This window comes from Nicotiana attenuata, chromosome 12 (genome assembly GCF_001879085.1).
Source record: "Nicotiana attenuata strain UT chromosome 12, NIATTr2, whole genome shotgun sequence".
NCBI lineage: Eukaryota > Viridiplantae > Streptophyta > Magnoliopsida > Solanales > Solanaceae > Nicotiana > Nicotiana attenuata.
Genome location: NC_032000.1, coordinates 43,179,082 through 43,205,430, shown reverse-complemented (window position 1 = coordinate 43,205,430; position 26,349 = coordinate 43,179,082). Strand labels below are relative to the sequence as shown.

The following is a 26,349-nucleotide window of genomic DNA, read 5'->3' as shown; positions in this document are numbered from 1 at the left end:
ATACTAATCACACAGATATCGATTGCTTAGCCTTACGTCGCCCTTCCATGGAATCTCAGGAAGACACTGCGTAACATAACATATAAATGCTCTATTGAACTTTACTGGAGAGATTTTACTGGACTGGATGTCAACCCATTTCCAAACGTCTATAAAACACGGTACTACTAAATTCTTACATCCACATTCGCCGAGAGTTACAAGACGAGCTGTGACAAAGGCGCCTTTTAGTAGAGAAAGTAATTCAACATAACTTTTGCAAAATATTTTATAGAGATAATACAAGAAATGCCCCTAAAACTTGGCAAATCATTAATCACACACCTAATCTTTTGGGGAAGACTTTTACAATAACATGCATATACACAATAAACCGATATAAAATAATTTTAGTAGTAAACATTAAGGAAGCAAAGCCTCAAAATCAACACAATTTTATCCAAATTTATTTACAAGCTAAATTGTACAGTAATGAGCTGGCGTTATAATACTTGAACACTAAACACCAATGAACAAAGTCCAAATCTTGTCTATCTCTCTAGAGAAAGCGTGTGACCCTCGTGTCGTTGCGGGCATCTCTCCGAATCAAAAGGGAGCTCTGGATTCTCATAAATAATTCCTCAAAACAAACTGTTGATTTTTGCAAGGAAAAGGACATCTCTTCAATCCCCATAGCTCTGATCTGGCTGAAGGACATTCTTTTCGCTTTCCCTTCCATTGTAAGGCCCTTCCCTTTTGTCATCTCAATTAATTCATACGTGTAATTTTTCAGCTGTATACAATGTGGTTTCTCTTTTATACGGTTTTGCAGATCTGTTGTATTCCTATCGATTTGTCCAAATTCATTGGTTTATTAACTCCATTATTGACTGCCCTTGGGAAATAATTTGGGAACTTTTTTATCTTATCAACACAATTGAGATCCGTATATGTCGGATGTCATTGTACGATTTTTAGTAATAAAGGAGTTTAATATTTGGACTCTCAAGTCGAAATGCAACTATTAACATTGAGGTGCAGTATTTACTGAGTTTGGGGATGTTTGCATTACTGCAAAGTCTAACTAGTTTGGGAATGAGGGGCACTGACTAGTGAGTTTGTTTGATGTTTGGAGGCGAATTATGTTTCAGGCCTTGTACAAAGCATATTGATGAAATCGTGTGATTTCAACAAGCTCTGTTGGTTAGGGAATAATAACTTTGTGGAGATTAAGTATATTGGGCTTAATTGTAATTATGGATCAGGAAGAGGTCTTAGCCTGATAAGCTAGAGGTTTGATACAATCAACTTTTTCAGACCAGTTGAATAATGTAGTTACGTCGTATTGAGTGATTTTACACAAATTGTCTAAAGGCATTAACACACTACATGTTTAAAGAAAAGTATGCAATCTGTTGAACTACAGCTGCTTAACATTTTCTTTGCACGTTGAGTTGGGTTTATCACTCCTAAACTCAAAAAGAGATTTTCACTTTAGGGATTTTCTGGGAGTGATGGTCCTTGCCAATTGTCCAGTTGAGCTGTATTTATGCAGTTATGAAGTTGGTTTGTGCGAATGAACAGGCTAGGTTGTTGATCCTTTGATGGGGAGAAGTGAGAACATGAATGTTATGGTGCGGAAGAATCTGAATTCCATAATCAGACTGATAACGACAGCTATAGGAATTAACCATAGCTATTACGTCAGAAATCTTTTGGAATTTCTGAATATCATGACTTGATTGCCTTTCTCATCTTAGAACTAGACGGAGCAAACTTGGATTCTTTGCATGCAGCATTGACATTCATGGTGCCGGATCACATCCATATACGACTTCACTACGATAGTGTTACATTATCATTTGTTAGCATAGTCTCGTTACATAATGACTAGTGTGAGGAGATTGTTATTCTTTGCATATTGATAGAGATGAATAATGAGAAAAGCATATATGGTAACTAGATATTGAACCGATTTAGTTCAATCAAATCTCGTATGAAACTTTTCTGAGTTTTAATATAAGTGATATGAACTGAAAAAATGATGAAACCTCTGTGACATGATGGAAAACTAAGACGGAATAGAGATCTGCTACTCTGCCCTCTAACCATGTTCGTACATTCTCCCCTACCGTATAATTGATGCATATATAATTTCTCTCTCTCTCTCTCTCTCTCTCTCTCTCTCTCTCTCTCTCTCTCTCTCTCTCTCTCTCTCTCTCTCTCTCTCTTTTCATATCCAGAAAATAATATTTCTAATCAGTTTAGTTGTAAGAAAAGAAGGATGTGAAATTGCTATCATTGGCCATAATATTTGCCGATCATTTTACTGTTATCGTTGCCACTCTGACATTGTTTGCTTAGTCAAATTGTTTAAATATTTTCAATAGTTCAGATTTTAATTTCTAGATGTGTTATGAACTGGCTCCATACCATGGGGTTTCTTGGCTGAAAGCTAGCTAGCTGATGCCTATTGTATTACCGTCCCTCTTTGTCTTCTCCCAATTGCTGTTGCTTACGGCGTAGGGCCAGTAAAATGTAGATTTTCACTTCTATTTGCTTCCCCCAGAATTTAATCAGTGTTCTGTGCTCTTCTATAGCACTCAATAATGCTTACTATGTTGAATTCAAGTAGGTGCAGGAATTGTATCCGGTTGCAAAAGATTCAGTGTGTAAGCTATGGTTCTTGAAGTTAATATATCTTCACCTCATAGGAGGTCACAGACGCAGACTGCATTTTCAGCTTCATCATCATTAAAAAGACAACATTCACGAGATGATGAATTTGGGAGCTGTTCGACTCTACTTCAGCGTCACCGCTTCCTGCTAACTGCGCTTGCCCTCCTAGCGTTTCTCTGCACTATCTATCTCTACTTTGCAGTCACTTTAGGGGCCGGTGACTCATGTTCTGGCTTGAAAGGGACTCAAAAAGCAGCATGCTACGTGGAGCATGGAAAAGCATCGATGGCCAAAGGAAAACTCAAGCTCTTCTAGCACAATGATCGTTTTCTAGCTGAAATAGCGGTTAGTTGAATGATTGCTCCTTTCTTTCCTTGTGAGGGGCATACTCGTATAGCTCAATGTAACATTCCTCCTGTATTCTTTTAGACATCTGTGCTATAGTATGATATATATATATATCAAATTGCACCAAACTTGGTCCAGGAAACTATTTGACATACGTGAAGAGTTCTCTGTTGCTAAGAATTAACCGTGGATGTTAGGCTCTGCTGTTTGAGTGCCATTTTCTTGTGGCATACAGATGTAAACGACGATGTGACGATGAATGAACTGGAAAATAACATTATTGAGGTACAAATGTGAAGATAATTTGCCATTCTGAAGGCTTTTAAAATCCTTCAATGGACTAAGGAGCAAGTCACCACTCAATTCCTCCAACTCAGAATCACGTTTCCACTTGTTCGTTTGTTTTTCTTGGGATAACTGCACTTTTGGTCCCTTCGGTCATTTGGTAAATTGTAATTTTGATCATCGTGATCAGCATTTCTTCACAGTTGAGCTAAAATGTTTTCTTTCTGAAATTCCATTACCCTTTCCCTTTCCCTTTCTCGTTACCTTTAACCGTTCACCAAAAAATAAAATAAAAAAAATAAAAAATAAAAAATTGAACCATGTAAAGAGCTAAAGCAACAGGAAAACTAAATCATGAAAAGAAAAAAAATGGCAGCTATGTAGTTGAGCAAGACTAACAACGGGTCAAAACTTTGTCTACAAAGTAAACTAAAACCATAACATATCAAGTCGTCCTACACTACTCTCCTTTTAGATGCTGCTGGCGGTTACAGAAGATAATGCAAACCAAGGATGCGACCAACCCCATCAAGTAGCCACCTATAGCTCCATAAGTGAAGGAAAAATATTTTATTATAAATATACGAACGATCTCTATAATTCTTTATTTCCTCTACACATTAAGTGGGCGTTTGGACATAAGAATTGTAAATTCCAAATGAAAGAAAAAAAAAAATTCAAGTGAAAATGGTATTTGAAATTTAGAGTTGTGTTTGTACATGAATATAATTTTGGGTTGTTTTTGAAGTTTTGTGAGTGAAATTTTTTTTGGGTTGGCTTGCACCTCTTTGAACTTGAAATTAATTCTTCTATTTTTTTACATGCAAATATCATTGGCCCGTTATTTGCCAACATACTCAATAACCAGACGAGCGGCACATATTGGCTAGCGCCACTCGCCGGCAGCCGAAGCTACTTGATTCTCTCCCAAGATCGTAGAAGCTCTGATACCAATATGAAGGAAAATATTTTTATTATAAATCTCTAAAAGCTCTCTACATTTCTCATAAATATCCACATACATAAAATAAGCTACTAATATCCCTATTTATAATAGTGCGAAACCTATTTTAACTAGAATAGGAAAGCTTATTCCTATATTAATTCTGACTACAAATCCTATCTAGACATGAACTAAATAAACTAGCGAATATCAAATCCTAACATGCTGGGATGTCTGAAATGAGAACAGTGGGAAGAAACTTCATATGGACTAACTCCCATGTGTTAAGTAAAATCGACAGAGTGATAGTGAATGCAGAATGGGTAACTAACATGCCCCAACTAAATGTTGCGATTATGGATCCTTTCTTCTCAGATCACTCTCCATTGTGTGTCAAGTTTGGGGATGAGCCAAAGGCCTCAAAGCCCTTTAGATTCTTCAACTGTTTGGCAGAGCATAAGGACTTCCTACCAATAGTTGCAGGAGCTTGGAACAAACCTCAACAAGTGGAGCATATGACTGGAATCTGGAGAAAGCTGAAGGATGTTAAGAAAGAACTAAAAAGGCTGAATATAACTATATTTAAAGCAGTAGATGTGAAGGTAAGGACTGCTAGGCAAAAATTAAATGAGATGCAAGAACAGATGAGAACTACTAACTCACCTCCACAGAATTTTGATGAGGAGAAAGAACTGAAGAAACAACTAGAGAAATGTGTTAACATAGAGGAGAATATATATAAGCAGAAATCTAGAAAACAATGGCTGAAATTGGGAGATTCTAACTCTGCTTTCTACTTTGCCAGTATGAAGAATAGAATAAGCCAAAACAAAATCAGAAGTCTGGTGATCAATACAGGAGAGGTAGTACAGTCAATGAAAGCAATGGAAGAGAAAATAGTGAGATTCTATAAAGAGTTACTGGGATCCTTAGCTGATGCTATACCACCTATACAATCAGACATTATGAAAAAAAAGGAAAGGTGCTAGATAGAAGCCAGTAGCTGAAACTAATTGAACCTATCACTGTAGAGGAGGTTCACAATGCACTCAAAGGGATTGATGATCTAAAGGATACAGGGTGTGATGGTTTCAACTTAAAGTTCATTAAAAAATCATGGGGCATCACAAGTCAGGAGATCACCAAGGCAGTACTTCAGTTCTTCAATACAACTGAAATGTACTTGCCTATCAATGTAACTATTGTTACCTTGATATCAAAGGTACACCATCCTTCAACTATTAAAGAGTTCATGCCTATTTCCTGTTGCACATTGCTGTATAAAATCATCTCCAAGATTTTGGCTAATAGACTACAAGGAGTGATAGATCATTTAGTAGATAAAAGTCAGTCAGGCTTTGTACCATGGAGAGTTATCACAAATAATATAATTCCAAGTCATGAGCTGGTGAAAGAGTATATCACCTAGATTTATGATTAAATTGGACATGCAAAAAGCTTATGATTTCATCTAATGGGTTTTTCTAGAGCAAGTCCTGGCTAGTCTGAATATACCGGAGAGGTTTATTAGATGGATAATGGCTTGTGTGTGCACTGTGTCCTACACAATTCTTATAAATGGGAAATCTATGGGACCATTTAAAGCTAGGAAAGGCTTAAGACAAGGTGATCCATTGTCTCCACACCTATTTGTCCTTGGTATGGGATATCTTACTAGGCTGCTCAAGACCTTGAAGAATGATCCTGACTTCAACTTTCATCCCAGATGTGATAAGATAAATATTATACTGTTGGGGTTTGCGGATGACTTATTGTTATTCTGCGGAGGAGATACTTTGTCTGTCCAAATGGTATACAATTGCTTCATGGAATTTGTTAAAATATCTGCGCTAAAAGAAAATGCGGCAAAGAGTTCTATATACTTTGGGGGTGTACCATAAGACATACAACATGACATAATGCAAGCAGTTGGTTTTAGCAGGGGAGAATTGCCTTTCAAATACCTTGGTGTTCCACTAAGAACCAAGAGGATCTCTCAAACACAATGCCAACCACTATTGGAGAAAATGATAGGAAGGATCACTTCCTGGAATTCAAAGTATTTATCCTATGCAGGAAGGCTTCAGTTAATCAAAACAATGCTATTCTCCATCCAAATTTATTGGTCACGGATATTTGTAATGCCTAAGAAGCTGGTAAAAAGAGAGAAACTGTCTGTAGAACTTTTCATCTATCTAACAGCATATTGTTCAACTTTACAGTTTCTACGGGACGGACCAAGTCACAATCCCCTCGGTGCACGCCCACACGCCCGTCACCTAGCATGTGCGTCACCTCCAAAATAGTCACAAGACACAGTGTCCGGGGTTTCATACCCTCAAGACCAGATTTACTACTGTTACTTACGTCAATCCGAGCAAAATCCTACTACGCGATGCCTTTGCCTCTCGAATCGGCCTCCAAACGTCCCGATTCTGACCAAAAGTAATACAACACAATCAATATATGCCAAAGGAACCAATTCCACAAGAAAACTACTAAATTGGGCTCAAATCCCGAAACTGGCTCAAACCCGGCCCCCAGGCCCACGTCTCGGAATCCGACAAAAGTCACAAAACTAGAAATTCCATTCACTCACGAGTCTACCCATACCAAATTCATCAAAATCCGACACCAAATGGCCATTCAAATCCCCACAATCATCTCTCCAATTTTCAAGCCTCAAACCCCCAAATTACACCTCAAAAACACACCAACTAGGTGGGAAAATCAGTGGGGAAACATAATTATTAAGAAACTTACCTCGAGAATCACGTTCAAAATCCTCTCAAAAATCTCCAAAACCGAGCTAAAAATGTTAGAAGTGTGAAAAATCCCGGAACCCTCATTTTTGAACCCTGCGAAGCCTTCATCGCGAACGCGACCTCCCTCTCGCATTCGCGTAGGCCATCCTGACTGCCCCTCAAATTAACCCTTCGCGAATAGGGGTGTGCATTCGATTTATCGATTCAATTTTGACCCTTATCGATAATTACTTATCGATTATCGATTTGTACATATGCTTATCGTTATCGTTTCAATAAGGTTTTGATTTTTTCGATTTCGATTTATCGATTTTTGGGGCTTATTGATTCGGTTATCGATCACACCAATAAGAAAATTTGGTGTACGCCGGAGAGAGAGGGAGAAACGTACTATTGAAGTCGCCGGAGTGTTCACTTTCTCTGTTGGGTTTGCAGTTCGCGGGAGAGAGGGAGAAAGGTAAAAGCGGCGCTGAAGAATGGGTAGAGAAAATAATAGGGTTAGGGACTTTTTTCGAGAAAGAAATACTGCAGCATAAAGTTGATTTCTCTTATACGGAAAAAAACATGTCTCCAAAACACAAAATTCAAAATGGAAAATAGAAGGCACTTCCATTCAAGTGTATCTAAAAACTCAAATCCAGGATTTTAAATTCTAGTAAAATTCTAAACAGGTAACTAGTTTAATGATTCCAATTTTGTTGGCAACGTCCAATGCATCGTAGTCAGGAGTCAACCTCATATATGCTTTCTTTGTCCCATCAGGCCTAATCAAGGTATTGACCTTCTTTGTCTGGATGTCATACATCTTCTTCACGGCATCCTTAATCTTCTTTTTATCAGCCTTGATGTCCACGATGAAAACAAGGGTGTTGTTGTCCTCGATCTTCTTTATCGCAGACTCGGTGGTGAGGGGATACTTTAGAATCCCATACTGATCAAGTTTGTTCCTTCCAGGTGCACTGATACGAGGGTACTTGGGGTTTCTATCTTTCTTCAAAGTCTTGGGTCGGTGGAATGTAACTTTTGTCCTTATCTTTTGTGACTTCTTCTTGAAGGTTGATCCTGACTTGACGGCCTTGGCAACCTTAGCTGCCTGTGCCTTGGGGTCAGATTTTTTGGCTTGGGGACGGATCAGCTTTAGCTGGAGCCATTTGGTTAGGTACAGTCCTGAAACCCTACGAGAAATCAACCAGGTTACCTCAGAGAAGCTGCTCTGCCGATTATAGGGTTAGGGACTTAGGGTAAAGGAAAGGGTATTATAGAATAAGGGTATATTTGTCTTTTTAGTATATCTTATCGGTTTATCGATACACCGATAACCGAAGAGGAAAAAATCGAAATCGAAATCGATAAATCGATAAACCGATAACAAATAATCGATTCGATTTATCGATAAATCGATTCGAATGCACACCCCTATTCGCGAATGCGAACCCGGCCTCCCGAACGCGAAGCTTTGTCGACTCCACTCTTCGCGAACGCGTAGACCAAAAGCTTGGGGTCCCCAGCTGCCTCAATACCTCTTCGCGAACGCGTAACCACTCCCGCGTTCGTGAGGCACTCTCAGTCCAACCCTTCGTGTTTGCGTCCTCTTCTTCGCGAACGTGAAGAACAAATCCTCAGCTCACCTTAACCCTTCGCGAACGCGACTGCCCTCTCGCGAATGCGATGAAGAAAAACTCTGCAACAAAATACCAAAAAATCTACCAACTTCTAAAGCCAAGAAATGTTCCGTTAACCACCCAAAACTTACCCGAGGCCCTCGGGACCTCAACCAAACATACCAACACATCCCATAACATCATACAAATTTAGTTGAACCTTCGAATCGCTCAAAACAACATCAAAACAGCAAATTACCCTCGGATTCAAGCCTAAGAACTTCTAAACTTCCAAATTCCACAAACGATGCCGAAACCTATCAAATCACATCCGAATGACCTCAAATTTTGCACACAAGTCAGAAATGACACCATGAACGTACTCCACCTTCTAGAATTCCATTCCGACCCCGATATCAAAATTTTCACAGCCGGCCAAAATCGCCAAAATTCCAACTTTCGCCAATTCAAGCCAAATTCTACCACGACTTCCAAATCACATTCCGGACGCGCTCCTAAGTTCAAAATTACCTAATGGAGCTAACGGAACCATCAAAATTCAAATCTGAGGTTGTTTACACATAAGTCAACATCTGGTCAACTTTCCCAACTTAAACTTTCAAATAAGAGACTAAGTGTCTCAATTCACTCCAAAAACCACTCCGGACCGGAACCAAGTGACCCGGTAAGACATAATACAGTTGTAGAACACAAAAGGAGCAGAAAATAGATCGAGGAACGGGGCTATATATAACTCTCGAAACGACCGGCCGGGTCGTTACATAATATAATAATAATATGCAATATGTTAATTTGATAGAGCTATCACATGAAAACTAAGTAATTTAAACTACTGAAAGTTGTACTCCATCTGTCCTAGCTTATGTGTTGTATTTGAGTGCACAAGTATCTCAAACAAGTCACAGATATTTGGATGGTTACAAATATATTATTAAGAATAAAATTAAATAGTTAAATTATTTTTAAATATCAAAAATTTTTTATGTCAGACTAAAAAGGAAGTGCAAAAATGAAATGGAATTATAAGATATTAAAATTAGTCATGAATAATCTTCTACTATCTTTATCACATTTTATATAAGACACTTCTTTTTTTAGTTTGTTTAAAAAAATATTTTCATATTTACAAATAATTTAACTTTAAACTTTAATATTTATTGTTAATAAGATAATTTATATCTATCTATACTATATTAAAAGCACGAAAGCTCTATCAAAATGTCGTTCGCCTTGTTTACCTTTTAAAAATAGGTTTCACATTGGATAAAATAGTCATTTAATTATTTCTCTAATATTTAGGAATCTAAAATTAATTAAAATTTTGGCTATTAAGTCTTTCCTTATTTGAACTAAGTAAAAACTCCTAATATTTAGGAATTTCAAGTCAAGTAAAATTTAACTTACATAAATACATCTCTTATTCCAATTGGATAAAATAACTATTAGCCGGTCATTATAAATATATGTCTTCCATATAGAATAAATCTTAACTCGAACAAAATAAACCCTCTCACGTAGGTTAGTTATAGAATATAACTTACTTTATAATTTGAGTATGTTTCTTTGTCACACAAACAAACATATATTTATAAAACTTAAGAGCACAAACAAAGCCAAAGTTTTTAATTATTGGAACAACGAGATTTGGTTTTGGAAACATAGAACTATTTTTGAAGAATACTTGTTTGGTTACTTATTATTATATGTCAACTTTGAAAACAAAATATTTGTAATAAAAAAACTATTGAAGTCTACGTATTAACCTAACAAAAACTGAAAATACTTGTGATTCCTAACAACCTAGAAATTTATGGAGTAATTTACATGAAGTTATTAATTCCCACATAAATGAAGTTGATCGACATATCCAATTTATATCTTTAAAAAATTATATTATTCTTTCACCAATATATTATGTTGAAATGTTATATAGAGATTTAAGATTTTATCTAATATTTAGAATTTTAGATTTAACTAATTAAATTTTACTATAATTTTAATAGAATTTGATTTAAGAATCATTATCTGTATTAAATTTTTTGATAAACAAGTATAATCTATCTACAATGTTTATTATCTATACTATTATAAAAGCATAAAATTCTAACGTGAATGTTGATCGACTTTTTTCACTCTTCCTAAGTGCTTTTTATGTTGGATAAATTATAGATATAATTAATAATTTATATTTTTTGCAATACAAAAATTAGAATTTTGAGGACTTACAGGGCAAAGCTTCTTCCTTTACTGAGTTAGTTGAATAGGATTGCCAAATCATCATTTTCATAATTTATATTGTTTTTTGTTTACATATGTAAATCAAACACTAATTACAAAATAATATTAATGTTAGTTTTTAAAAAAATTATACTTTATAATGAGATAAAATGCACGCGCGTACTCAAAGATTAGTTCATTACAAATGTTCTGACTTGTTTTAGACTATGTGTCTCCAATTTTTTTCTTTCTTAAACTTGGTGCCGAATAAAATAGTGCCACGTAATTGGGACGACAACCGTTTATTTTCAATATATGATCCGCTAGTTAAACAGTATGATTCTAAAATTTCCGGTAAATTATAAAGCTTTCTGAGTTGTTTTTTTAACAATAAACGTATCACAGACATGCTCAAGGAGTGCCAATCAATATAATTTTCATTGGAACTGATCACGCCCAACTATGTCTTATAAAAAGGATTAAGCGGTCGCTGCAAATATAATCCGGTTTACAAGTCCAGAGTCGAATCCCACAGAGAACTCAGGTTTAGCTACAGCTGTTCACTATCACCAAGAAGACAAGCTTGAACAATTCCTAACTTATAGATATTAAGATTCTTGTGTTTAACTACTTAACTAACAAATTAAAATAGTAAATTAACAACTAACGATACTGAGGGTTAGAGAAAAGATTAAGGAGGTCTAGAGTTATGATTTCCCCAATTGTCGGAATCCTTCCCGCTATGTCTTCTATAATTTCGCTTAAGTATTCTCTACCGATCATGAGCACTCTTATTACCGTAACTCTCGCCCGAGTAATTATGACAATTTACTAGACGCACCCTCCCGAGATACGCTAGCTGACTTTTAATACAGCTCACTTCTCAAGGCTTCGTTATCCCTAATCCCACCTTTAAACCCTCGGTTATTGATCCCTCATATACTCTGGGAGTGGTGTTGTTCAACAACTACCTAAATATGCACTCTCTCCCGAGTTATGCATACTAAATAGGCACAGCTAATTGAGAGCACTTCAACCAACCACAATATAAACGTAGTTGAACAAATAGAGAAAAGATATGGCTCAATTATATAAAAAACATAACAAGAATTTATCCTACAAAAGGTTCTATCAAAACTCTAGATAACAAATTAGCTATTCATAATAGTATGTAAAACTACAATACTAAAAGTCATAACCAACAATGAAAAATAGGAAGAGGAAAAAAAAAACTCGTAGAAGAATTCTCCGCCTTGCTCCCAATGTGTTCTTGCCTCCTTAGGTCGAATCTATGTCCAAAATATGTCCCCTCCCTTTCTTGGCCGGCTTCCTTGGTTTAATATAGGGTTTAGGGCTTAAAATCCCGTGTTTTGCACATAAGCCCCTGAAATTTCCGCCTCCTGCCGCGGTTTTGCCGCGGTCGCGGTGGAACCGCGGCCAAACATGCCCTCTGATTCTTCAGCTGTCCGCGACCATCTTCTACCGCGGTTCTGCCGCGATCGCGGTGGAACCGCGGTTTTTCACCCTGTTCCGTTTGGAATTTGGAAAAACGTAAAACATGAAAGTTGTAGCCCTTTGAGTTAGCTTTCCAACCATATATTATGGAGCCCAAATGGAGTTCTGAGCAAAAAGTTATATCTATTTTACTAGACAGTGCATAATATGCCTCCTTAAGTCTTCGTTCGTACTTAATTATCAAATTTGACCCCCGAACACGATTCCAGCTTAATTCCTTGAGCTTTTACTCAGACTTCAAAGCTTCAAATCACTTAAATTCATTCCATAACATCTATATAGCTCGGAATCACACCTACAAGGCATAAAATACACAATTAGTGCAAAACACTAGCGATTAAAGCGCAAACTCAATTAAAGTGCAGTAAATTCGAGTGTAATAAGCGACTAAAATATGCAATTATAGCCTATCATCAGGAACAAAGTACAATTTTCTACGAAAAACGCAAGATTACTTTAACAACATTTGATTTTCAATATTAAACTTTTTATGATTAAAACAGGTATAAATTATTAAAAAATAACTTATATAGAAGAAAGTTTGAAATAAGAATATGCGTATAACAATTAACAATGTCATGATAAGATCGCATCGAAAACGACAACATATCCTTAAAGTAGCATGCGTTGGTAAAAGTATCTTTAATGTGTGTATAGTAATTATTAAAACTAGTTCTTGAATTTGGTGTCAATTCTCTGTATAATAAGTGTTATGTGTAAATGATATTGCATAATAATTTACTTAATTGTTACGTTCACCGCATAAAAAGTTATTTATAGCCTTTATATCACTGATCTATTAACCAAACATCTATCACTGATGAAAAAAGTATTTATCTTATATATTACACTGATCTAATTCTTTTTATTTAATACTTAGATTACTATAAGCGATTACTTATAGTTGCATGTAGGGGTGTTCATAAAAATCCGAAAAATCGCACCAAACCGAAAACCAAACTAAACCAACCAAAAAAACCGATACTCTTTGGTTTGGTTTGGTTTGGTTTTGGTTTTGAACTTTAAAAATCGATCAAATTTGGTTTGGTTTTGGTTTTAATCAAAAAATAACCGAAAAAAATCGAACCAAACCGACTATAGGAGTAGCTATTTCAAATTTATTATTACACCTATATATGTATATTTTTATACAAAGTTTCAAAAATTTTATGGTGAATGTTAATCGTTTGCACTTTTAGTACAGTTCTTTACCTTTATATTCTAATTTGTTGGTAGTTTTCTTTTGTTAAGTATAAGATTCTATTTCATGTTAAAAAAAAAAAATTAATTGAGTCCTTAAATTATTCATCACTATTTGATTCAATTATCATCAATATATTTTAGTAAATAATAGATTTCTCAAAGGGAAATTGATTTGATAGTGTTAAGTTGAAAATGTGATCGCCGGAATATGTGTTTGGTAATGTATGTCTTATATTTAAAAAAATAACCGACAAATAACCGAAAAATCGATAAAACCCGACATAAACCGAGTCGAGAAAAAACCGACTTAATTGGTTTGGTTTGGTTCTAATATTTGAAAAACCGACTTACTTAATTTGATTTCTTTTTAGGGAAATACCGATCTAAACCGAACCATGAACACCCTAGTTGCATGTTACATTTGCACAAAATAATATACGATCGGTGCATAAAATTTAAACTTGTTAAAAAAAATAAAAGAGACTATGTGCCCACTCTCCACAAATTTGACGATGTTATCATCAACATCATTTATTTTGTGTGGCCACTCATTCATGAAAAATACTTTGCAGTAGCAAAAGCATTATTAATGGCTCTAAAAGTTTATATATAGAGCGGTTCCACCACCAACTGAATAGTGCGGTGCCCAAAAATCCAACGCATTCATGAATCATGAGACTGCATTTGCACTAAAGCAGTCCCTAAGTAGAAATCTAAATAATGGTTTCGTAGCTTTTCTTTAGATTCTTTTGGCCACTCCCACTAGTTACTATCGCCATGAAATTTATTTGGGGCTTGAAGTAAAGATGGATTCAAAATTAATTTAATATGGCTCTATATATAATGTTTAAATTTACAAATTATGGGTTCAAATAGTATTATTAGTATTTTTTTTAAAAAAAATTTGGTGATGTTTTACACACATATATTTATATTTCACGTAAAATATATTGAATTCGTTATTTACGCTCTACATATATACACCACTGGCTTGAGAAGTGACAGACAAAGGAGTCGATAGCAACTTATGATCGACTAGTTGATCGAGTATAGTGATCTCCAAATGGCTATATATAAATCTTCCCCTTTAGTATTTTGTAAATGATATTTCTCGACAAAACTTTACAAGTTAAACTAATGTATTATATTTGGTTAAGACTCAGTTCTATTTCTATTCAATATTACATCAATGGAACCGTCATTTGGTTAATTATAAACCCCCAATTCTTGTAAACTATTGTGGAGTCTTATTTTCCATTAGACAGCTTTACAGGATGCTTATTGCTGATAATGGGAATGAGTGCTCTTATTTATTTATTCAAGTTATGTGCACTGATTTCGTATAGTTCTTTTTTACGCTAATAACGTAGTTTTACTTGTGATAGTAAATCATCTATCATCTTTATTAGGTTACAAACAATACTAGTAGAATTTTTACTTATAATTATTTCGTAAGTGGCCTAATTGTGCAAATTAATACTCCCTCCGTTTCAGTTTATGTGAACCTATTTTCTTTTTGGTCCGTTCAAAAAAGAATGACCCCTTTCTAAATTTGGAAACAATTTAGCTTAAACTTCCAATTCTACCCTTAATGAAAAGCTTTTTTAGCCACACAAATAACCTGGACCCCTTTTTGACTTGTTAAGGATCACAAATTCAAAAAGTCTTCATTTTTTCTTAATCTCTGTGCCCAGTCAAACAGGTTCACATAAATTGGAACGGAGGGAGTATTTTTTTTATACCAACAGTGCATGAAACTTAAATTACTTTCTTAGGTCTTTCATCAAGGTCCTAATATAATTCTCTTATCTTCCAGTTATGGTCTTATGGATGTTCTCATTCTGGAAATGTAGGGAGTGCAACAATTATCGGTCGAAGTTCAACAATTATTAGAGGGAATATCAAATGAATGGAGTTTTAACCTTGGGTGATATTCAGAATGCTGACTTCGGAAATGAAACAAATAGTAGACCTATGCATGAGTTTTGCTGACTTTGGAAATTAAACAAATACTAGTAGATATCTGCATGAGTTTTGCAGTAAAGCATCGCCCAACAAATTACCTATTAATTAATAGTCTAGAGCACAGATAGGATAACACTACATATATTATATACACACACACATTGATTGGATCAACTAAATAACAAAACTAACTTTCATAATATTAAACAAAACACACACCATCTTAGATTACACATTAGTAATTGTTAATACATCAAACCAAACATCAAACAAGAAATACACATTACAATCCGTACATTAATATTAATTCACGTTTAACTTATTATCTGAAAACCAAACGACCACGCTAAGTTACAACCCTATAGCCATGTTATGAAATAGCTAAGGTTATTCGACCATTATCATAATTGATAAGTGAACTAAAGCAGCTTACAAAGAAATACTAAATAAAAGCTACTTAGTACACATAATACTCCAAACTAGAGAATAGAGATACGAGGCTTAATAGGACTGAAGAGGACGCTGACCATCTGCTGGCTTTGGAGATGGTGGTGATAAAGGCTTATGATTCCAGTATTTTTCGTCGAACTTTGTGTCAAAAATATCTACAAGATCGTGATTAAAAGACGATGAACTGATCAGGTTCCACACGTATGAGACAGGCAGAAGGTATGAGACGAACAGTTTCTTGAAACTTGCTAATTGGTAGTAATTGACTGATGAAGTTGGAAACGAAAACAGCTGATTAATGTTTTCCACTTGAGCAAATGTTGCAATCACGAGCTCAGTGTTTTCAGAGGTTTTCTCATCAGTGCGAGTAGGAGAGACACTGTTGGATACTTCCTTGCTCGGTGGAGATGAAGCTGGAGATGGTGGTGATAGATGTGCACCCCTTCCATAACCAGATCCTACGTTCAGCCCCTCATCATTTTCTGCAAATCCAGGAATATGATATCGTGTAAGCAGAGCCAGATCCAGTATTTAAACTCTATTGGTTCAACTTTTAAAGTTTTTAGCATTGAATCCATTATATTTTTTAAGTTATGGGTTCATATATACTATTCTTGCAATTTTAATGAACTTTTGCATACCAATTTTTACTTCGCGTAGAAAAGTTATGGGTTCAATTGGAGCCGTTGATTATACCTTACATCAGCCCCTGCGAATAGGTGGTAAAGAAACCCTTCTACAAGTGGTGTCATATATATATCTAGGGTTTTGCTTAAAAAAAATTGGTGTCATATATGGATAATAGATCAATGTGAGCTAGCCCTCAACCGGCTCGGTGTACTTGCAATCAATACTGAAAGTAAAACATCATTTTGGGACAAAAAGTAAAGATTTAAAACTCACACAACCCACACTCAAATCCATTATAAAGGAAAAATAAGTTGTTAAGTATCTGCTTAATTACTAAAACTATCAGATCCCATGCATGCAGCCCACTTTAAACAAAAGGTGACTAAAATTAAGGTACTATCAGTGTTCAGTACTACAAAATAACAAAAAGAAAGACAGAAAATTGAATTTATAATTGAATAAAACAGTAGATGTCTAGCTTTAATTTCAGCTGTCGTTATATTCAGTGGGAAGCGACATGTCTTGAAGGGTGGTCAATTGATCACCCTTCGTCGAAAAATTATACTGCGTATATAGATAAAATATTAGGTTTTAAAGGTATATAACATATATTGAACATCCTTTGACGGAGAAAAATTTTCACTTCTTCCAAATTTGAACATCCTTAGGAAAAATTTTGACTTCGCCACTGGTTATATTAAATTGAATCAAACTTCTTATTCTATTACCAAAGGATATGATGCATAAAATGATCGAGATGCAGAGAAAGAGAGTGCTATATATACCTTGCAAAGTTCTTGCTTCAGCTCTAAAGGGAGCAAGAATAAGGTAGATGAGAAAGAGAGCTCTCATTATGAGAATCAATTTGTCCTTCAGTTAATATTCGAAATTGTTGTATAAGGAAGAACCTCTGAAGTCTCTATTTATAGACGGGGAAAAGAAAGCCCTAGTGCGCAATGCAACTAACCAAACTTTGTTATCAAACTGTATTTCTTTTAAATCATGTTAATTAGGATGACGTTTACAAATTAATAGGGATATAAGGGAAGCCCTCACGCAGAGTCGGGGTAGGCCTCAAGGATGTGTAATATAGACAGCCTACTCTGGTGCAAGTATCAGCGACTAATTCCACGACTCGAACTCGTGATCTATAGGTCACACAGAGACAACTTTATCCTTGCTCCAAGGTTCCCCTTCACAAATTAATAAGGATATATATTGATAAACTAAAACACATAACTTAAAGCCAATAACCACGTAAGGAACGACTCTTACACTTGGAGGTTTTTCAACTTAACTGATCACCACTCACTGAAAACTGTCTTAACTTTTTTTGTACTCAGAAGACCAGGAATTTTATCATACACTGAAGCAGCCCCAGTGCACGAAGTATTTTGCATATATGCCGAATTCGAGGAAGGATCGCACTTCTAAAGGGATAACTTCGATGTGCTTTGTTTTATCTGAATCAATAGTTAAGTGACTTTTTTTTATATAAAGTTGCCCAGACAGCAGTCTAGGTTGTGTTGTATTCAAAAAAGCGCAAGAGGGGGGCTAGGCCTGACCTCAGAAAATGCAACAACGGTGATGCAAACAACCCAAAAGAAGGATAGGAGGTTCATATATGTACACCCTCCTTCTTGAGACCTATGAACAAAATTAACTAACAAAGAAATTAGATTTTTCATACTTTGTTCTTATAATAGGAAGTTGCCATTAATCTAGGAGAAAATGTTTTGCACTGTTAGGCAATTCTCGGAATGACCGATACACCCTTCTCTGATTTGTGGTGGTAGCCAATTTAGCAAGACAATCCGCTACCTGGTTCCCTTCTCTGAAGCAACGCCTGAGCGTAGCTCTAGTTTGTTTAATTATGAAGGAGGCTCTGTCTATCACCCTTTTTATCTTCACGTTGTTAGTATTTCCTTCCGTAAGCATATCTACAATGACCTTTGAGTCCAGTTCGAGACAGAAATTAGTATACCTATTTTGACTATACCATTTTCCTCCAAACTCTGGTGCTTTAGCCTCTGCCATGGTATTACTATCACAGCTGTTAGGAATAGAAAAAGCCGTAATAAAGTCCCCTTGACTGTCCTGACCACCCCTCCAATGCCTGCCTTCCCACTTTCTTTGCAGAAACTCCATCCGTATTAACCTTGACAGTGCCGGGTAGAGGGAACTCTCATGTAACTTGTATCCATTTTTGTGATGGTCTGAGTCTCTCAATTTTATCAAGGGGCCATTCCATATGAGTGTAGTCACCAGGTACAATGTTGGAGATAGCTGCTTTCAATGTCCATATTATTTGGTGTCTCATAGTGTTCAGCTGAAACTTCTTCTGTTTTTCATATCTGCACGCATTCCTTTATTTCCAGAGTTCCCAACATATGATTGTTGGAGCTATCTTAAGAATTTGATTGTACACTTTATTGTTGGCAGTTGTTTCCCACCATCTTTTGAAGGTAGCAATAATAAGCTCATGTTGATGTTTGATTCCAAATGCATTTCCTATGTTATTCCATATGAAGTTGGCAGCTTCACTACTATTAAACACATGTTGCACTGTTTCTACATGCGTAGAAGAGCAACAAGAACATCTGGAAATAATGTTAGTACCAAATCTACAAATAACTTCATCAAATGGTAATCTATTTTTGAAAATTCTCCAAGTTATAAAAGACATTTTGAAGGGGATAGAATTATGCCAGATTTTGTTTATGAAAACATTCTTCTGTTTCTTGAATCTAATAGAATGTCATGCTGTGTTTGAAGAAAATTTCCCATCATTAGAAATAATCCAAACAGGGAAGTCATCCTCATTTGGGTCTCCTATTTCCAGGTGAGCAATATTATCAGTAATATGAGCAGGGAGAAGATCATTGAGTTTGCCAATGATCATAGTTAAGTGACTTTATTATTCAAAAAACAAACTGTTATAGGTTATTTCCTTAAGTTTAATGACCATCCAAAGAATTAACTTTCAAAAATAAACTATATATATAGAAACACATCTTATGCACTAATGAATAATTCAGTGCATGTAATATCTGAATACGAGGTCGGATATTTGCACCATACTAATAATTGCATGACTAATGTTTGTAAATAGACTTCTTTTACTTAATCATGATTAATAAATAGTACATGTTTTTACCTAATAAAATCTCTTAACCATGTTAAATCGACACAATATAATTATATTAAGTGTAAACATCCGATACGAGTAAGTTTTTATCATCTGAATACATAAGTTTTTGTGATACAGCTCGTTAGCTGTAATACTCTTTTTCTTGTTATGCTCTCTTGCCTTTTTTAATCTGAAAATGATTGGTCGATCTTTCCATAAGTTTTCATTTGTGCACAACGGGTCGGCATGCTCAAAAAACAGCCACCACACACTCAATTTTCACGTGAAAAATTCCATTTATATTAACATGCGATTCACTGTACTTCAGATTATGCTTACCTCCTTTGAGTCTTGGACCTCCACTGACTCTCTCTCTCATTGCGTTACATAGGCCCGATGCAGTCAATCAAAGGAGTATTCAGAATTTGAATTTTATGGGTTAAATGTGTAATTCTATTACATCGCGTCTAATTTATTGGGTTCAAAATCTATTTTTCTACTTTTTTAGCTGGAATTTCAACACATATACAAAGTTTAAGCCGAAGTTACTGGGATGAACCTGTGACTTCTTCATTGGCTACGCCTCTGCGATCAACTTACTTCCCAAAAGCAAATTTTGTGAAGTGAAATGAACATCAACAAATGGTTTTATGAACTGGCCTAATTGATTACTATCCTTTAAAATATATGGAAACATAAACTTTTTATAAAAGCTGTAGCTCAGAGTGCCGTTTACGTTATCAAAGCGTTTTAATTCCTTGGATAATTAACAAAAACTATTCCTCGCTCTTGTATGCACTGCCTAGTTTCTATTACTAGTCCTATCTCAAGTTATCTACTAAAGTGATGCTACAAATACATATTAATTCCACCACACCATGAAGAGTATTTAAATTAAGGAAAATGCATAGTTAATTAGTATAAGGAAGTAAAAAATATGAAAGATGAAAGAAAGTCCAATATGCAGACTCTCGGTTAATTTTACAGTCGAGAGGAAGAGTCCTTTAAATATTAGTTATGTATAAGGATTCAGTCACACAAGTCCTATAATCTCTCTCTAAATTCGAATTTGAAGATATATAGCAGTTAACTAAATCTTCTGCTAGTTCTTAAGTGGTATAAGAAGTAAAGTCTTAAATCCCTAGACTCAATCTATATACACGCTGAATAATAATAATAGATTGACATTATTTGCGTAAAATCTTGTGTACGCTAGTGCACAACATTTAAATCGAAGTCAAGAGAGGGAAGCAGTGCGTCACCAATAAAAGCTGTTTTTTGCCTTTGGGACACGCATATAATGGTCCTTGCGCACTATATTGTATAGTTGTTGTATGCATATTCAACCAAAGAAAAGCAATAAATAGCGATATATATATATATATATATATATATATAGGAGTAATTGGTGATTTTCTGCAAAGTTGTAAAGATAATCGAGTGGAATATTCAGTGGCTGGAGCTATCAACACACAACTTTCACTTAATACCATTTGGAGAGTCATAGGAGCATGATACTTTCATCTGTTTTTCATCTAAAAACGAAAGGAAACGATGGACAAGGCAAATTAGAATTTGAAATTATAAAAATTGCATCTGCAATCAAATCTTGCCGAACAATATATAATTTTGATTTGTTGTTTTTGTGGATAGAGGAAGTTTTACATCTTATCGTGATTGTGTCTCCCGCAACCGAAATTTCGAAAGCCGGTACTTTGGCTAAATTAATGTACTTCATCTATATATTTCAATTTATATGACATAATTTTAATGAGCAAATTAAAAAAAAAAAATTCTAAAATTTTGTTGTTAAAGTATCATAACATATGTACGGCTATATAAAAACAGAAAGTTTAAGTTAAAATATCATAATGATGTAAAAGGGAGCATAAAAATATCAACAAAAATTTAATAATCTCACAAAATCCCCTTGTTAAAGAGGTTCACATAATCGTTAGAGAAAAGAATGAGTGAATCTTGTTTCAAGAGCATGTCTTACTCGAATAGGAGCCAAAGCGTGGCTAGAGTTTTCGAGTGAAGGCAAACACACATAATTAAATAGCGACTATAATTTATGTCTCACAAAATATTGTTTGTAAACTCTCTTGCTCTAAAAGTCTACTTTGTGAATGCCACCAAGTGTGAAGCAAGGAGCCTTATATAAGAATTGGTACTTTAACTTTGATTATTAAGCTCGATGCCTTCTGCCATTTAAGACTCGGTCTGTAGTTAGTTTAAGGTGGAGAAATTGTGATTAAGAATTTCACGTTTGATTTTGCCTACTATTATATGTGGTTTAATCCTTCTTCGTTGATTGCTTTCCTTTTTTGCGATCCGGAGGTTTGGTTTGGGGTTGGGGGGGGGGGGGAGGGGGGAGGGCGGGGTTCTGTTACAAGGGGGAGAGCTAGGTCGTTAAACTAGATATAGATTTACTATGATCCAATACTTACTTGAATACAAATACAATTACATCTTGCACTTTTACACAAATAAAACAACAATCCAAACTCTCAATTTCAAGTTCATATTGGAGAACTATCGAGTATCGTCAATCTATAAAGATAACTTTGTATAAAGATTGGGATTCAATGTAATGATTTATGAACAATTGAATAGATATGCAGAATGGATATAGTATCTAGTCCTGGCGAATATATATATATATATATATATATATATATGTATGTATGTATGTATGTATTGTGAATAAACTTAAATGAAATATTGATGTCACGACCCGGATTTCCCACCGTCGGGATCGTGATGGCGCCTAACTCTTAGAATGTTAGGCAAGCCAACAGATATAGATCTAACAAGCTAATCACTAACCAAAACAGTAATTAACAATAATTTAAACTAAACAAATAAGAAGTGTGGAAATTTTATAACAGTTTAAAATACTAATACACGACTACCCAAAGATCTGGTGTCACAATCCACAAACGTCTAAGAGTTACTACAAATACTGGTTTGAAGAAATACATATGTTCTCGAAATGAAAGAAAACAGAGAAAACTAAGATAAACGGAAGGGGACTCCAGGGTCTGCGAATGCTGGCAGATCTACCTTGGGTCTCCTGATGGACTGAAGGCAGTAACCCAAGTCCGATCAACGAGGTCCGGTACCGAAATCTGCACAGAAAGTGCAAAGTGCAGTATCAGTACAACCGACCCCATGTACTGGTAAGTGCCGAGCCTAACCTCAGCGAAGTAGTGACGAGGCTAGGACACGGCAATAACATGAACCTGTGCAGTTAAATCATCGAGAAAATAACAACAAATGGAAGTTTAACAGATAATAACTGAAAGGGGAAAACATGCTGAGGAGATTGCAAAAAAAATAAGAATCACAACAGTAGAGAATTTAAACAGCTAGTACACCTTGAACAGTAACAACAAGTAAATACAGTAACGAAAAATGCACGACATCACCCTTCGTGCTTTTACTTTCAACCTCACCATATAAATCAGATAAGAATGGCACGGCATCACCCTTCGTGCTTTTACTCTCGTCCTTACCATAAAAACAATAGAAACGGCACGGCATCACCCTTCGTGCATTATAAATATCAGAATACGGCATCACCCTACGTGCATTAACACTCACTCACAATATCTTGCACGGCATCACTGTAACAACCCGGCCGATCGTTTCATGAGTTATTGCTCCGTTTTCCCCCATTTCTCCATCTTTATGCTTTGTTTATCTGTGTTATATGGTATCGGGTTAGTCGGTTCGAATCCGGAATGGTTTTGGAAAGGGTTTGAGACACTTAGTCTCTTAAGTTGGTCTTTTAGTTGGAAAAGTCAACCGGGAGTTGACTTGTGAGCATCGATCTCGGAATTTGGTTTTTACAATTCGGATAGCTTCGGGAGGTGATTCGGGACTTAGGAGCGTGATCGAAATGAGTTTTGGAGGTCTGGAGTAGATTTAGGCTTGAATTGGCGAAATTGAAATTTTGGCGTTTTCTGGTTGGAAGTGGAGATTTTGATATAAGGGTCGGAATAGAATTCCGGAAGTTGCAGTAGGTCCGTTGTGTCATATGTGATGTGTGCGCACAATTTCAGGTCATTCGGACGAGGTTTGATAGACTTTTTGATGAAAAATGGAATTCGGAAGTTTTTGGAGTTCTTAGGCTTGAATCCATGGTTAATTCAATGTTCCGATGTTGTTTTAGGTGTTTCGAAGATTGGTATAAGTTTGGATGGTGGTATATGACTTGTCCGTACTTTTGGTTGTGGTCCCTGGGCCTCGGGGTGATTTCGGATGGTTGACGGGAGGTTTGGAGTTGGAATTTGCAGCTGAAGTGCTGAAAATCTTGTTATAGCCGCACCTACGGCTTGGGGACCGTAGGTGCGGGCTCGCAGAAGCACCCAGAGGGTCGCAGATCCGGAAATGGGCATGGGGAGCTGGAACCGCAGATGCGGTTGTTCGAGCGCACCAGCGGTATTATGATCGCAGGTGCGGTCCTAGTGCGGTTAAGTGGTTTCCGCAGATGCGCACCTGGGACCGCAGGTGCGGGTCCGCAGGTGCGAGATTTTGTACGTAGAAGCGGTTTAGCTGGGGCAGAACATATATATTTGGCCCTTCGCGATTTTGAGTGGTTTTTCACCATATTTCATTCGGGAGAAAGCTTTGGAGAGCAAATTGAAGAGGGAATTCGAGAGGGTTTTGTGGAGGTAAGGTTTTTGGACCCTAAGCTTGTTTCTATGATGATTTTTAACATTGTAAGCTTGAAATCTATGGAAAATCAGTAGCAAAATTGGGGGTTTAGGGCTTGGAAATTGGAGACCTAAATTTAGGGATTTGAGGGTATTACCCTTGTTCTTTCTCCTCTGCACCTGCCATGTCCAATTTATGCATACAAGGAAAGGGAATTTTGTTCCTTTTTTTTATTATCAATCCGTGCTAGTTGTATATCTAGAGGAAACTAAAAATTTAACTAGAAAATCTCCACAGACGGCGCCAAATTGTTTGACCAAAAAATGTTAACTTCCGGTTAAACTATTAAGTTTTATGTAATAAAAGGTTAAACCTAGTTAATGATAATATCTCTTGATTTAGAACTAGATAGCATAAATATAATATTGGTGGGAAACTGAGAGTAATGCGCATTTAATACTCCAAAGTATTTAGCAATAACAGAGGAACATCAAGCAATAAATAGCAATAAATGGCATTTATGTAAGTAAGGAGAATGATTCACCCAATAATGAATGAGGTGGATGATTCTTCTGTCTGACAATGATGAATAACAGACAAATCCTAGAATATTAGAACTATTCTCGGATCTGATGGAAAAGTATGGAATAATAGATGATGGGATCTTAGTAAAAAGGCAAAATTTGTATCTTTGCTACAGAGAAAGAGTCGTCTTCACAAAAAGTATTCTTATCAAATGAACATTACATGCCTTATCCCCTTATCTCTTTTTCGATTTATACTAACAACCCTAACAGTACAAGTGAAGGGAATATCCAAGGGAATATTCTCTTTAATTTCTTATTTCAAATAGTGACTGTTACAGCTATTGACACAACAGTCGACCTCGGCCATGGTTAGCTCCTTAGTCACGAACCTTGGTACTTTCTGGTCGACCTCGGCCAGTTAGTTCTTTGACGCCACTTTACACTACATTTCCTCAGGGAAGATTTTGGCCTATACAGGGACACCTCTTAGTGTTGGTATTGAGACAGTTGGTGGTGTGATGAGTCTTGATTCCAAAAAACACTACTATACCAAGAAAGAGCAAATATTTTCAACTTATCAATAAGGCGTGCTAAGTCAGGTGTACGAAGGAGAGAGGCAAATGACCAAAGACAATAAACTTCTTGGTAAATTTGAACTAAAAAGAGTATCCCACTAGCACCAAGAGGAGTGCCACAGATCAATGGCTGTTTTGACATTGATGCCAATGGCATTTTGAATGTGATAGTTGAGGACAAGACCGCTGGTGTCAAGAACAAGTTTACAATCACAAATGACAAGGGAAGGCTAAGTAAGGAACAGATTGAGAAAATGGTTCAAGAAGCTGAGAGGTACAAGGCTGAGGATGAAGCAATGAAGACCAATAAAGGAGTTGGAGAACTCGTGCAGTCCAATTATTGCAAAAATGTATCAAGGTGGAGATGTTCCAATGGGGGGAAGTGCTGACACTGGAGCTGGTTATGGAAAAACGGGATCTGAAAATAGTGGAGCAGGGCCCAAAATTGAGGAAGTTGATTAAAGTTGAGAAATTGTATTGATTTTGTCACTACTTTTAAGCAAAGCAAATAAGCAGAAATGTAGCTGAGCAGGTATTGAAGTCACGTGCGACTCACGTGAACTTTGTATTCTTGAGTCGGTTAGTAGAGTTAGTTAGGAGCTACAGTGTATATATACACACACCACTGTACATTGAAGAAGATGAATGAAAAACAGAGATGTACCAAGGAAAGGAACCATGGAGGCAATGAAGAGGGTGATCTATTTCTGCTGAATTCAATTCCTACACCAGAGGCAAGGCCTCATATTATCAGCTCAGATGATGACCAAGATATTGAACCTGACACTCCTTCAGAGGGAGCATATTTGGAGAATACAGTAGATGTTGAGGAAAATCTGGCCAACTCTGAGGCA

General features: G+C 36.0%; 1 protein-coding gene, 1 long non-coding RNA gene and 1 pseudogene across 2 annotated transcripts; 1 reads left to right on the top strand and 2 right to left on the bottom strand.

Moving 5' to 3' along the window:
- Nucleotides 482-3,491, top strand: LOC109235621. Its single transcript, XR_002069420.1, has 2 exons — nucleotides 482-719; nucleotides 2,615-3,491. It is a non-coding gene; the product is annotated as an uncharacterized LOC109235621 (long non-coding RNA).
- LOC109236249 lies at nucleotides 7,521-8,192 on the bottom strand (annotated as a pseudogene).
- LOC109235620 (hydroxyproline-rich systemin A) lies at nucleotides 15,701-17,506 on the bottom strand. Its single transcript, XM_019401799.1, has 2 exons — nucleotides 17,387-17,506; nucleotides 15,701-16,453 (listed from the first exon to the last, which is right to left on the bottom strand). The coding sequence occupies exons 1-2, from the start codon at nucleotides 17,451-17,453 to the stop codon at nucleotides 16,023-16,025; spliced, it is 498 nt and encodes a 165-aa protein (XP_019257344.1). The 5' UTR covers nucleotides 17,454-17,506; the 3' UTR covers nucleotides 15,701-16,022.